This window comes from Dermacentor silvarum, chromosome 1 (genome assembly GCF_013339745.2).
Source record: "Dermacentor silvarum isolate Dsil-2018 chromosome 1, BIME_Dsil_1.4, whole genome shotgun sequence".
NCBI classification, from domain to species: Eukaryota; Metazoa; Arthropoda; class Arachnida; order Ixodida; family Ixodidae; genus Dermacentor; species Dermacentor silvarum.
In genome coordinates, this window is record NC_051154.1 from 110710985 (window position 1) to 110724993 (window position 14009).

At 45.8% G+C, this 14009-nt stretch overlaps 1 protein-coding gene across 2 annotated transcripts in view; it reads left to right on the plus strand.

Moving 5' to 3' along the window:
- Positions 1-14009, plus strand: part of LOC119434937 (short transient receptor potential channel 4-associated protein-like) — a 142194-nt gene that overhangs the window by 23768 nt on the left and 104417 nt on the right. For both annotated transcript variants that reach the window (XM_037701949.2, XM_037701942.2), the window contains exons 7-9: positions 7942-8052; positions 12196-12258; positions 12814-12876. In XM_037701949.2, coding sequence (XP_037557877.1) covers positions 7942-8052; positions 12196-12258; positions 12814-12876 — 237 coding nt within the window. The remainder of the gene's footprint in view (positions 1-7941; positions 8053-12195; positions 12259-12813; positions 12877-14009) is intronic.

Below are 14009 nucleotides of genomic sequence, written 5' to 3' on the forward strand. Positions count from 1 at the left end.
CTTTTTTTTTCTTTGCTGCGTGGTGCATTCACAGCAGCGACATTGTGCTTTCTGCATTGGATGATTAAACGAAGTTGCGTGTCATGGTGAGTGACGTAGCTAGCATTGCGTTTTACATAAGCACATTTGTGCGTGTTAACCTTGACACTCTGGCTGGAGTGAAGCTTCCTCGAGAGGGAGGGCACAGAATATTTGGTTCTGCAGGGCATGTACAGTCGACCGATTTTTCAGACATGCCTGATAATTCGGACGCCTTCGCGGCTCTGCCACGTACTCGCATAGAGTCTGTATAAAAACATCTGAAATTTCGTTCGCAAAATGCCTTCGCCGTTCAATTTTTCGGACTTTTTGCCATGACAGCAGGTCTGAAACGGCATTAATCGAAGCCACCACCACCGCCATTTTGATTATCTTGCTGCCTCTAACCGGCACTCTCACACACAGATCGGCTGGCGGCCGTAGCCACCACCGCAGCAACGCTAGGCCTGGCTGCTTCGACGTTCGCTACCAAACTTCTTGCTGTTCGGTGCCGTGGTTTTCATTGAAATGATTCACCGCTGTCAGCAATAGCGCTGACTTCGCTTTTGTAATCCTCGCCAATGGCTTCGAAGCTCAAAAGCCCAAGGCGTTACATAATACCGGTTCCCAAAAGTCAGCTTCGCCTAAATATAGCAGTGTTACGCGGTGAAGCATACCAAGAGTGGGAAGGGGCAATTGTCGCAGGACACAGTATCTATTCCTTAATTATACACGCGTGCACCCGCTGTCTCCTGTCACAGTACGAGCACCGATACGCCTAATAAGTGTATTGGCAGGCCTCCAGAGTTATTTCGGACGTGCCTGTGGCAATTTGAGTGCTTGGGGGCAGTAAAAGGCATGCATTCATTTTTTCGGGCTGCCTGTTTTTGCGGACATTTTCGTGGCCCCTAGGGAGTCCGAAAAATCGGACGTTGACTACATATATCAGGGTTCGCACAGCCCCTTGAAATCCTTGAATATCCTTGATATTGACAGTATAAGTTCAAGGGCCCTTGAAACTACTTGAATACCCGTGAGCTCCTTGTAATCCTTGAAAATCCCGTGGGATTTGTTCCGCTAGAGGAAATTAACGATGTACCTCCGCCAGTCATGCTGATATTTAAGGCCCTTTCGCTTTCGAATGCCCAGGAAAACAAGCTGTGTTGACTAAAGGGCAACATCAGGAAGTCTCGTTTTTAAATCTCGCAGCCCCTACGTCGTCTGGCAACTAATATGCATTGGAAATCCAATCCAATCCAATGCGAGGCATATTGCTCGCTCGGCTTGCGTATAGTGCCTAGAATATACTCTAGTGTGCCGTCCACCGAGCGTCTCCAACGCGGGACGGTGGCGCGGGCAGTGATGCCTGCCGCCGCGGGCCACCAGACGGCGATGCCTGTCGGCACCATGCTAAATCCTGCGGTGTTCCGACTCGCGTTCGTTTGCGATGTGTTGATTGCTACACGTCGATTGCAATGCGTAGTTCATTTCTCGCCTTGCTGCCGCTTTCGTTGCAGTCTTTTTTTCTTGTGAGTGGGTTTCTTGCATCTATGTGTGCACTCATCTGTCTAAAGAAACTTTGAACAGGTCGCGAAACCGCGATTTCCCAGAGACGCGGAAAGAAACGGCTCATCTCACTACCCAGCGCGTCCGCAGACCCCGAACGTATTGCGGATTGGGACAAGAACATAAGAGGCAGATCGCCGGGCAAATGGGGAGACTCGCGTCGTGTCTTGCCTGAAGTCCGCCCATGTCTCGGCATGGTCCGGCACAGTCTCGAAGTGCAGTGCACCAAGCGGCCGGCGGCGGCAGGCATCACACGGTGCTACCGCGACACCCGCTCTCGGCACACTAGTGTCTTTTAGGTACTATAGTCGGGCCGTTCGTCGGCCTCGTGCGTGCCATTTCTGTGAAGTTCGCGTTTGCGTTGTGTGTTTACTTTGACAAGATGCCAGGCGGGAAGTGCAAGTTTCAGCCTGCGTGGCTCCAACATACGGACTATCGTCACTGGGTGAGACCGGAACCAAGCGATCCTTATCGAGCAATGTGCGCATTATGTCAGAAGACGGTCGACATTGCAACGATGGGGGAATCTGCCTTGAAGAGCCACCAGAAAGGCGCGAAGCACCGATCCAAAGCTGCAGCAGGTGAGGGCTGCTCATCCGTCGCAAGTTTCATGCAAGCGGCAAATCTGTCATCCGAGGCTGCTTGTCAGCGTGAAAGCACGGCAACTTCCTCTCGGGCTGCGACACTTGACGAAGACTGCAGAAAGCATGATTCCGTGATCGAAGCCGAGATTTTGTGGACGATGAAAGTTGTGTCCTCACACTACTCCTACAGCTCCAGTGGATCCATTTCCCAGCTATTCCAAAAGATGTTTCCGGATAGCGAGGTCGCGAGAAGCTTTACTTGCTCTGAGAAAAAGTGCGCGTACGTCGCGTGCCACAGGTCTGCGCCCATTTTTCACTTCGCAAGTACAACAAATGATGGAGAAGTCTGACAATTTTGTTCTGCTTTTTGACGAAACCTTGAATGAATACCTGCAAAGAAAACAACTTGATGTTCACGTCAGATTGTGGAATAACTGTGAGGTGACAACCAGATATCTGACTTCGACATTCATGGGTCACAGCACAGCGGACGACCTTATGCAGAAGTTGACGGAAACACTCGCGTCCTTTCCCCTGAACAAGATTGTGCAGCTCTCGATGGACGGCCCGAATGTCAACTGGAGTCTTTTCAACAAGTTGCAGCAGCACATGAAGAATGACTTTCAAGTTCAGTGCTTGGATATTGGTTCATGTGGCTTGCACACAGTGCATAATGCTTACAAAGCAGGAATGCATGCGACAAGCTGGCCAGTTGACACCTTTCTGTCGAGCTTATTCTCACTCTTCCATGATGCACCGGCCCGCCGTAAAGATTTTGAAGAAACAGGGAGCAAGCTATTTCCACTTCCTTTCGTACCCCACCGTTGGGTCGAGAACGTGCCCGTACTGGAGAGAGCCCTGGCTATGTGGGAGCATTTGAGGCACTACACCGAAGCAGTGAGCGACCATAGGCTACCCTTGCCGAAATGTAGAGCGTATGAGAACGTCAGTGCTTTTCTAAAGGACCAACTTGCACTTGCGAAACTGAACTTTTCCCTAAACGTTGCAATGGTTGTGCAGCCTTATTTGACTGTTTTTCAGAGTGATTCTCCAAAGACATTTTTTTTAGCAAAAGAGCTTGAAACTGTCTTGAGGAGCCTCCTTGCAAGGTTCGCGAAGCGCTCGGTATTGACAGAAGCCACGAGCATCACGAAACTGCTGCGAATTGATGTTCATGATACTGCCAATTACACGTCACTTGAGAAGGTGGACGTTGGACGTGTGGCTGAGAAGATCTTAAAAAGCGGAAAAGCGAGTACCAAGTGTGTTTTTGAATTTAGGGGCGAGTGTCGTAAGTTCATTGTGAACATGATCCTGAAAATCATGGAGAGAAGTCCTCTTAGGTACCCTCTGGTTCGAGGGTTGTCATGTTTCGACCCCAGAGAGATGGCGAAGACAGAAATGTGCCTTGGGAAGCTGAAAGTTGTTCTTAACTGTTTAATTGACAGTAAGCTTCTTTCTGAGCACAAGAGAGATATTGTGTGTGCACAGTACATTCAGTTCTGCCAAGAAAAGCGGCATGAACTGCAAAATTATGAAAGAGACCATGAACGCCTTGACGTTCTCTTCGTGCGCCTTTTGAAGCATGACCCGGCGTTCTCGATGTTATGGGAAGTACTGAAGGTCCTTCTCTTGCTTAGCCATGGGCAGGCTTCAGTAGAAAGAGGTTTCAGTGTAAACAAGCAGATCGTGGTCGAAAATATGGCAGAGCTCTCGTATATCTCACAACGAGTCATCTGCGAGGCCGTGAAAACCCACGGTGGGCTGCTTAACGTTCCACTGTCGAAAGAACTGAAGTCATCAGTGCGCCAAGCCAGGCATAGGTATGCGCTATACATGGACGAACAGAAGAAGCAAGCTGTAGCTCAACAGGTAACCTTGAAGAGAAAAGCACTCGAGCTAGAGCTACAGAGCATGCAAGAGAAGAAGACAAAGCTCCAAAAAACTCTGAAGTGCTTGCAGGAGTCAGCGGATCGCTTTTCGGAAGACGCCGAAGCAAAAAACGACCTGACTTATCTTGTCAAGGCAAACAGTTTCCGTCGAACAGCCAAAGATAAAGAAGCGGAGATAACAGCTCTTGAAAGAGAAATTAATGCGAAAATAGGGCTCCTTTCCTAAGTCATGTGAGGAAACAAAATTACGCTAACACTCCTTGAATTCTGCCTTTTTGCATCCTTAAAATCCTTGAAATGTCCTTGAATTTCCAGCCAAATATTGTGTACGAACCCTGTATATGCGGTGCTTGTATGTTAAAAATGACCAAACCTGGTGAGAGGACCATAAGAAGTTATTTAGTACAGTCCACGCCCATTACAACAGATCCACATACAACATACTTTTGGATATAACAGACTATTCTTCTCACTTAGTTTGGTCTGCCTATATTATCTATGGCATTCTATGCAACCAATTTAATGGACCAGGCTATAATGGACTATCGGCTATAACAGGCATCTTTTTGGACAAAATTTGTCTATGCAATGTAAATACAGCGTACTTTGCTTTGGTGATGCGTGCATGCATGCGACAGTGCGCTGCACGCAACTGTTTCTGGCCACTTGTGGAATTTGCGAAAATGCACTTTTTCTTAAGGAACGAATACACTAGTGGCAAGCTTCCCACAATGGCGTGCCTCACAACACCCTACCGGTGAATATTTTTTGTATCGACCGTGCACGTGGACCAGCGCCCCCCACCGCTGTCAGCTCAGTGCCAAGCAAGGGGTGAGAGTACCGCTAGGCCTTACCAGCATCGAAGTGAAGCCGTAGCATATGGTGCTTCAAAAACAACCGCTGACTTTAGCAAAATGCACCGTTTTGAGAATGCTTTATTTTTTATCACATCAGTTCGCACAAAAAAATAAGACATGCTGCTATTCATGACGTCCGGGCTGCGAGGCACGTGATGCGGTCAAGCCATCTCGCATGCATTGCAGTGGCGGCCACAGCTCTCGTTCGTGCTACACATTTGACAGTGGACATCCCATGTGGCGAAAGGTAAAATTAAGACATCGTTTTATACTACTGGCCACTGTTTTCTGTGAAGAACAAACTGTAGCCATCGTTAGTGTCATCAGCTGGCGCCAACACGCTCGGCTCGGGTGGTCATCACGGCAATGCTGGCTGGTCGACTCGCTGCAGTGTGCAGGCCGTTACTCTTGCCATTGTGTGCTTGGATCAGTAGCGCACCCAGGATCTCTGCCAGGGGGGGGTTGACAGTTTGCCAATACAGTAAAAGCTCGATGATACGATCACGGCTAATACGAATTTCCGGATGATACGAATTTTTCTGTGGTCCCGGCCGAGCCCCATTACTTTGCAACGTGCTAGAGAACGGTTGTTACGAATCGATTTTCAGCCTGCGTCGGTTGATACGAATAAACGCCGCCCCACCGACGGCCGCGAAAGAGAACAGCGCGCAGTCACGCGCTTTCTCTCCTTCTCTTTTGGTGCGGAGGCGCGGCGCCGGACAGTGCGGACTCCGCAACTGGGCTCGAAGAGTTTGAAGCGGTGGCGCTTCAAGAAATAAATGCTTTTTACGTACATGTGCCTGAGTGAGTTCACCTCTGACTCTTTAATTTAGCTACAGTCGAATCTCGTTAATTCGAACATACCGCGTCAATGCTCTTAGCAGCGCGCCAAATAACGCGGCGGCGCCTCCGACCGGCATTGCTCCGACACCGCCATGGAGCAAAAGCTCAGGAGAGACCCCTCAATGCCGCGCGCGAAGGAACGGGGGAAAAAAAAAAAGAGTGGGGAATTTGAAAGAGGGGAAAAAGAATTTCCCCCCTCTCTTAAATTGCAAGGTCGCCGTTTCTGCATCGCGCCGGAACAAGCGTGTACGTGCCGACTAGAGTGTTCTAGACAACCGTATTCTAGCACACACTAGTGCCGACGTCTCAGCCACGCGGATAAAATGGCAGTGAACCCTTCTCCTCTATTTTCTAGTCACATGTTGACCTTGCACGCTGCGGCAACAGCGCAGAGGGAAGCAGCGGCGGAGGCACAGTCGGGCCAACGAAACTGCCACGCCCGCAAACGCTCGCTTCCCGATAACGGCAGAAAACGAAACTTCAGGGGGCGGCTAAAATAAGCTGGCGCCAGCACGGCGGCGGGCGCGCACGGAGTCGAAGGTGAGAGAGCTACGAAGGAGTTGAGAGGGAGGGCGAGGGGAGCCACCGAAGTGGCGGAGTTGACGCGGCCATATCCGCTTCCCTGCCGCCCTCCTCCCTCACCTTCGACGGTCTCCGCGGCGCCGTCCGCTCGCTCCCTGAAGCTTCGTTTTCTGTCGTTCTCGGGAAGCGACCGTTAGCCGGCGTGGGCAGTTTCGTGGCCCGCACTTGCTATGCGCTTGCGCGCCGCGATATTTCACGACTCGCACCGTTCGTGCATCGTGCTATGATGCACGAATACTCCTTTTAATACGTCCTTTTAATTCGAACAAATTTTCGGGCCCCTTCGAGTTCGAATTATCGAGATTCGACAGTAGTTTTAATTGTGTTTCGATGATACGAATTTCGGCTAATACGAATATTTTTCGTGACCCCGTGAGATTCGTATAATCGAGCTTTTACTGTACCATCTAATCAGCACTAATTTCAATTTCCTCATGTGAAATTGTCAAAAAATGTGCTTTCTGCGAGTGTGCAGACGATTGCGCGTCTTACATCCTAATTGCAGTACTCAAATGCGCAAGGAAAGAAAAGGGGTTAAACAAAATGGGGGGTTAGGTCGGCCTCAGGAGGGGGGGGGGGGGTTACAACCCCCCCCCCGGTCGGTGCGCCACTGGCTTGGATATATGCTCTAGTGTGGGGAAACTGCCATTTGTCACCAACCAGTGTCTGGAAAACAACGGCCAAGAAGACGCTGTACCGCGTAGTTGACAATTACCATCTAAACCCGCTTATCTATGGTTATAACACTTATTGGTTAGAGTGCAGGTTATGCAAAGTTGCGCCATTTCACAATATATTGTGACCCCAATTTTGGATAGAACAGACTTCGGATAGAACGGACAATTTTCGCTGGATTATCAAGGTTCGTTGTAACAAGCGTCAGCTGTAACTGGTTGGTGCATTTGGAAACTGGATGGTGTCTAGGTGGCTGATGCAGGTGACACAGTTTTGTTTCGAAGTAATCTGCTGTGGTGGCTTAATGGCTAGAGCATTCTGCAGCTAAGTAGAAGGTTGTGTTGCAGGTTTAATAACTAGCTGTGATGGGCATATTCTGGTAGGGGCAATATGTTCATTATGCCCATTCACTGTTCTTTGGGTGCATGTTAAAGAACCCCAGGTGGTCCAAATTAATCTGTAGCTCTCAACTATGGTCTCATAGTCTCTGTATTGCTTTGTGGCAAATCCAAATGGTCTGTCAGATGGTTAAATTAGTCGTTTAGCAGTGTTTACCATATGTTTGTCTTGAGTTAATTTTTGTAGCACAAAGATAATTTTTCAAAAGTGCGTATGTGATCTGTTAGCATCTCAGAAGGGTTTCATTTCTATTGGTGTAATCCATTACAGAGTGTCTGTGTATACTCAGCGAAAGGGAATGTTAGTGTGTCGAAATGTCTTTTTGTTTTTGTCATTGTGGCTGGGAAGTTAGCTGTATGTGAAGATTTGTTTTCGGCCCTTGCTTTTGATTTGATACTCGGTACTTGTGGTCAAATAAATAACAGTGATGTGTGAAACACACTTGAGCATGCCTGCTGACAAACTTCTCTGGTGACATTGGATATTTTATTTCATGACTGTGTGTTTTGTTTTTGTCTATTGTAGCCAACATAACCAGCCTGATTGCCAATATGAATGACATTCAGCTGGCCAATTTCTGCAAAGTTCTGGCCATCAGCCTATCAGACCTGGATGTGTACGAGCACAAGACATCATGTAAGCTCTCCCTTCATAAGAAATTTGTTATGTACGGAAAAATTTCTAAAATTTGTGAACACCTCAATTTGATGACCTCGCATGTGCTGGGTCACCATCACGTTGAGGCGTTCACAACAGTTTGTCAGTTCAGTTCGATGAACCTATTGCTTTTATGGAAGGCAGACGATTGCTGTTGCCATGTGAAATATTTGTGCATTGCAAGCGCAACTAAGACCAAAGCCATTTCATTGTTGCGGTGGTGAGAGCGACAGCAAACGCATTAGATATGATGGCACTCTCCAGTCAAAAATAGCGAATATCATTTTTTTTTGCTAGTGTTTCTTGTTAAGAAGACAATTTTAATGTTGGCTGCATGATTAAAGCTCTGAAAAAAATATTTGGCAATTTTTTAATTCAATGTCTTCCTTGAAAAAATGTCAAATTTGCCTCTCATTTGTTGTATACCATTGTGCTTTGGCATTTATGTAGGTCTACCACAATGCCTTGCAATGAACTATAACAAACAGTATCTTACAAGTGAAATGTGTGGGTAATTATCCTTGAAAGACCAAACACACACACACATAAACTGGCTTTTTGCAAGGCTATGTTTCGAGATAAGCAGGCCCTAATATAAAAAAATTATAAGTAGATTTCAACAATCCTAGTTCATTGCACTCCTTAATATGCAAGAAATCAACCTGGAAAGTTTTAACAGGATGCCTTGAGTGAGTGGCACTTTATTTGTTTTGATGTATAAGAAAAAGGAACAAACTTACATTTTGAGAAAAACAAGAATAAAGATAATAAATTACCTGCCGTGTTGGCTTAGCCAGCTAAGGCGTTGCGCTGTTGAGCACGGGATCGTGGGATCGAATCCCGGCCGCATTTCGATCGAGGCAGAATGCAAAAATGCCCGCGTTGTAGTGCACGTTAAAGAACCCCAGGTGGTCAAAATTAATCCGGAGCCCTCCACTACAGCGTGCCTCATAATCAGAACTGGCTTTGGCATGTAAAACCCCAGAAAGAAGAAGAAAGATTATAAATTGCATTATGCACAAGAAAGCAAAATGCTAGATAGATAAAATAGTGTAGACTTGTAGCAGGGCCCTCCTTGAGCTTTTTCGTTGTCTTGTCATACTTCTCCTTCTTATTTCCAAGCATTGAGACACTAGCTGAGCCTTCTGTCTACACATGCTCGTATAATCATTTGCCTTGTGTCTGCGGCCTGCAAACCCTTGCTTTGGCCGCTTTTGCATCATAAGCTATCCCATCAGGCTGTGAGTAACACAGAAGTTATTCTTCTTGTGAAGCTTGTAGAAAGTGTAATGGAACAAGTAAAGAGTTCCTCCACGAGTATCGATACTTGGGAGAATAGATGTAAACAAATGTGGTATGCTTATTGTGGTGCCCCTTGTTATACCGTAGTTTAGAGCTAGTTTATATTGGAATAGTGTGCTTTTGAATATATATTATTGATGTGAGCTAAAAATCATAGTTAATTGACATATCACAGGTGTAAAACAATGAAATTTATAAATAAGTCGGTTTCATGTTTATCTTGAAAAATAAGTCAAAAATACGATTTTTTGAAGAAAGTTGGTATTCAAGAGTGGCATACCTTAACACACAGTTCAAAAGTGAGCAGCAGTTTTGATTCATTGTGAATGCATTGCAGCTTGTAGCACCAGCTGTGACTTTGGATACAGTCAAATGCTTTCAAATCGAAGTGCATGAGGTCTCCAAAATCCTTCATAATGCAGGTCACTTTGTTGTAAAGGTAGCACACTATACCTCTGGCAATACGGCATTGTTATTCAACATTTTTGACATATAGCATTTGTTTATTCACATTTTTGCGATCCAGTCCATGTCTGAAAATTTGATCGGTGACTGTATATTTGCTTTTGGCACAGAAACTGTTGTCGCTTAAGAGCGACAATGCACACGCGTTTGGTGCAGAGCATGCGCCGTTGAAAAGTGGCTGTAGCAGAAGAAGCTTGTTCGTCTCTTTGGCAACCAATACGTATCCACCACAGAACATCTAAGCGCATACCTCATGACATAAAACGCACTGTCACTGCTTTCTTTCTTTTTTTTTCTCTCCATTTCTTGTGCGTTTACTTTGCACCTCCTCCTCTGCATTGCCCTTGTCAGTATCCCCTCGGCCAGGATTTTTCATTGAGAAGCGTGCTTGCTGCCTTGCTTGTCTCTGGCAGCCACATTATAACCAATGTTTTGTCTCGCACTATAAGTGGTATGCATATGCATAAAGTTCTATCGGAGTGTAAACGGAAGTCAGAAAAGTCCATGTTATATCCAGTCCTGCACCCTAAGAAGTTATGTATAAGTAGTTTGAACTGTACAATAAGACCTAGATAACTGCATTTTACACATCCTTTTCCATGTGCATGCCAACTTTGGCTGAGATTGAGTCACATTAAGTACAAGAATTTGTGTGCACAAGCAAGTGAAAACAGCCTAAAATTTAAAAATGAAGTTAAAAGTTTCTCAGCGTGCATATTACTATTGTGGATCAATTTGCATGAAATTCTGCCAGAAAGCAGATCAGTCTTTCCTGAAGAAGGTGTACAACTTCAAAATTCTGCTGCTGCGAGGGTACCCTCGGAACCTTTCTGAGCTGCCTGCTCCAGGCGGGCTTTCTTTGCAGCACTGCGATGATGAGATTTAGCTTCAGCTGTCCATTTTCTTGATTCTTCTCTGGTCTGTCTGGTTGCTCAGAGTAATCAACTCCTGTAGAACCTCCTTAAAGCCTCTGCAGCCTTTGTTGAACCAGTGTGGCTATAGACGTGTCGATCTCCACAACAGTGCATGAAGCAAATCTTGTTTTGGGTACAGCAACCAAATCTAGCTGTTGAGAGACTGAGCTGCATTTTCAGTTTAGCTCTGAATACAGCGAGACAACAGCTTTTGGTCGGTCAGCCTCTCACATGTAGAAAGTCATGGCCTTCGCCTGAGCGCTATTGAAAATTGGACAATGGGCTGGTGCTGGCTCAGCCAGGGCTAGTGCTCAGTTGTTCTTACACCAGGAGAGAGAGAGAAAAACATTTATTTAGACCATCGAGATCATTGATCTTGAGGACGAGTGGGTGGTGTCCTCATTCCAGGACTCCACTGGCCATGGCTGCTCGACGTACTTGCTGGACGAGAGCTTCTTGTCCCGCCAGGGTATCGCCGGTCAGCTGTACCTCCCACCGTTCAAATGACGTGTTAGGCGTCTTTAAATGTTAAGGTTTGCCCCCGCACCCCCATGAGATGTGAAAGAGTGTAGGGCGTGTGTCGCCGCACCAGGGGCAGATGCCGCGATATGTTTGTGGGTATATTTTGCTGTATCTGTGTAGGTTTGGGAATGTGTTTGTTTGGATAAGTCTGAGGGCTATTGCCTCTTCAGTGCTGAGCTTTTTGTCAGGGGGAGGATAAATCCTGCGGTTGAGTCGCTGGATCTCTGCTGCTGCTTCATGGTAGGTGTATGGGCTTCCTTTTTCCATTTATGCTCGACTGACAAGGCTCCCCAGATGGCGAGTTTTACTGGTGTAAAACTCGCCATCTGGGGAGCCTCGTCAGTCGAGCATAAATGGAAAAAGGAAGCCCATACACCTACCATGCCTCAAGTAGAATAATTTTTTGCAGGCTTCTGGTCGAAGCAGTGCCCTGATTAAAATAGCATGTTGCAGCGTAATTTTGTAGCCAAAATCTAAAAGTTTTTTACCATGAAAAATTATATTTTATGACCCGCGTCTTCCCTTAAAGCTCTTTGGCATCTTGGGTCAAAATTTAGAGCTTTTTTGCCCAATTTCCTTTTATGATGACACAGCCTCATTCCTCAATGACGAGACTAGAGATACATTGACTGACAGGGCAGCAAATTGTCTGTGCGTTCTTTTTTTGCTATGAACTGCACATACTCATAGTTGTTGAGGTGGCAAACTGATGTGTAATGAAGAAATGTGCGCCTTTATTTGAGAGAGGAGTTGCTGCCATTTGCAGAGTTGTATTAGCGATTATAACAAGTGTTGTCCATGTACCACCAAGCAGGCTGTAACAGATTATTTCTTGCAGCTACTGATTGGGGGTGAGAAACAATGCAAATGCCCAGGTGAGTGCTCTGCAACTCATCCAGAATGTATGCTTTTCATGCAGTGTATGCCCAGTGCAAGGAGAAAAACCGCAACAATTTCTCCTGTGTTCGCGACATCAATCAAGGTACAGAACTTCATTGTTGCCTGTAATTGCTCTGGCATAGAGTACAGTCTGCTTATAGTACTATTCAGGTACAGAACTTCATTGTTGCCATTAATTGCTCTGGCATAGAGTACAGTCTGCTTATAGCACTATTCATGAAATACAAAAATCTCACAACTACAACTGGTTATATTTGGGCCAGTCTTAAAACTGTCTTGCAGGAATGCATGTGCTGTTCAGTTATTTATTTGGACTTTGCAAGTGATGTCTAAAACATTGCTTAGGTATAGTGTACAATTTGGGCAACCAAAGGCCCTTTCATAAATACCTAAGCTGGGCTAATTTCATTAATCAGCACAAACACCAGTAATTATTAAAATTGTAATTTTTTTTCCATAGTAATGAACATTTTTATGCCAAAGGAATACAAATAGCGTTTCGAAAGAATAACTTGCCAGTCTAAGCACATTGTAGGGGGTGCTTTAATGTGGCTCCAGTGTGCTTGCTGATGGAGGAGGCACTGTGAATGTTTTCGTGTTGAACTCTCTTACCTTCTTTCTCTGTCTTGTTCTTCAGAGGTCATCTTAAATGTACCTGGAATCCTCAAGCGTCTGGTCATGATTGCTTGTGCAAAACCTTGTGAGTAAAGTTTTTAATAATTTACTCTTTTGCTTTTGTGCAGTTCCTTGTTTGGCTCGGCATTGTGCTGCATCCACTTTTTTTTTTTTTTTTTTCTTCGAAGCTTCTTTTGCTTACTTACTATTTACTGCATTTCAATACCAAAGAGAATCCAGGAATCGCGTAAACTAGTAGAAAGTCATGGATAGGTCACTTATGCATTTTCATGTTTTTGCCGCGTGGGGTGCCTAAGGTCATTTTTTCACGAGTTTTAGTGAAGAATTAAAAATATAAATTCACGTTTAATGACACAAGCCTAGCTCATTTTTGCCAATGCAATAGGCAATCTTTAACCTCTCGATACATGTTCTGAGTGGTTGTCTGTCCCTTTAAAGGGCAACTCTGGTGATTTTTCTATGTCAACGGATGTCGATGAAATTTGCCGGGTATGTTACTCTGCACACTTCCATCACGTCCTCAAAAAAGCAGGTTTGAGAGTTTCACAGATTTTTTACAAATGAATTTAATTAACTGCCTCGAACACTCTACCTTACCTCCTCAGTTACAGGCCACAGTGAGTGACGTCAGGAATGGTTCACGCGGAGCATGCCGTAATCATGCAGACGACAGCGATAATAGCGTGGAGGAGTTGATGATTGTGAGCCAGTGCTTGGCATGAGAACTTGCTCTTGCGAGAAGTGGCGTTCCCTGTGGACGTGAGCAAGTGATAGGGAGGTGGTAAATGGGGTTGCGTTGTTGGCTGCACGAACTTCAGCCCTTGCTATCTGCACACACAGTTTGAGGTGATGCCGATTGCGTTCAGCCGAGGTTAAGCCTAAAACACAGTCGTCGAGTTCGTGCGCCTACTGCTGGTGGCCCTGAGCGACTGACCTGAAGCTAATTAAGCCATGAAGAAAACTGCTTCTGTAGTTCAGTTTTGACCATACGGATTTGGAATAAACTATTCCTCATTTCGTACAGCGTACACGCAAAAAGCTTTAAGCGACGACACGACGCGCTATCAACATCCGTACGTTGCAGTTCCTGAAGGCGGCCCGTCGCACTGGCCGGCGCTTCCCGAAATTAAATCTGACTAGGTACATGGGTTTATTTTTACGTAATAATTGTTGTGCTGACTCATTACAGTGGAATCT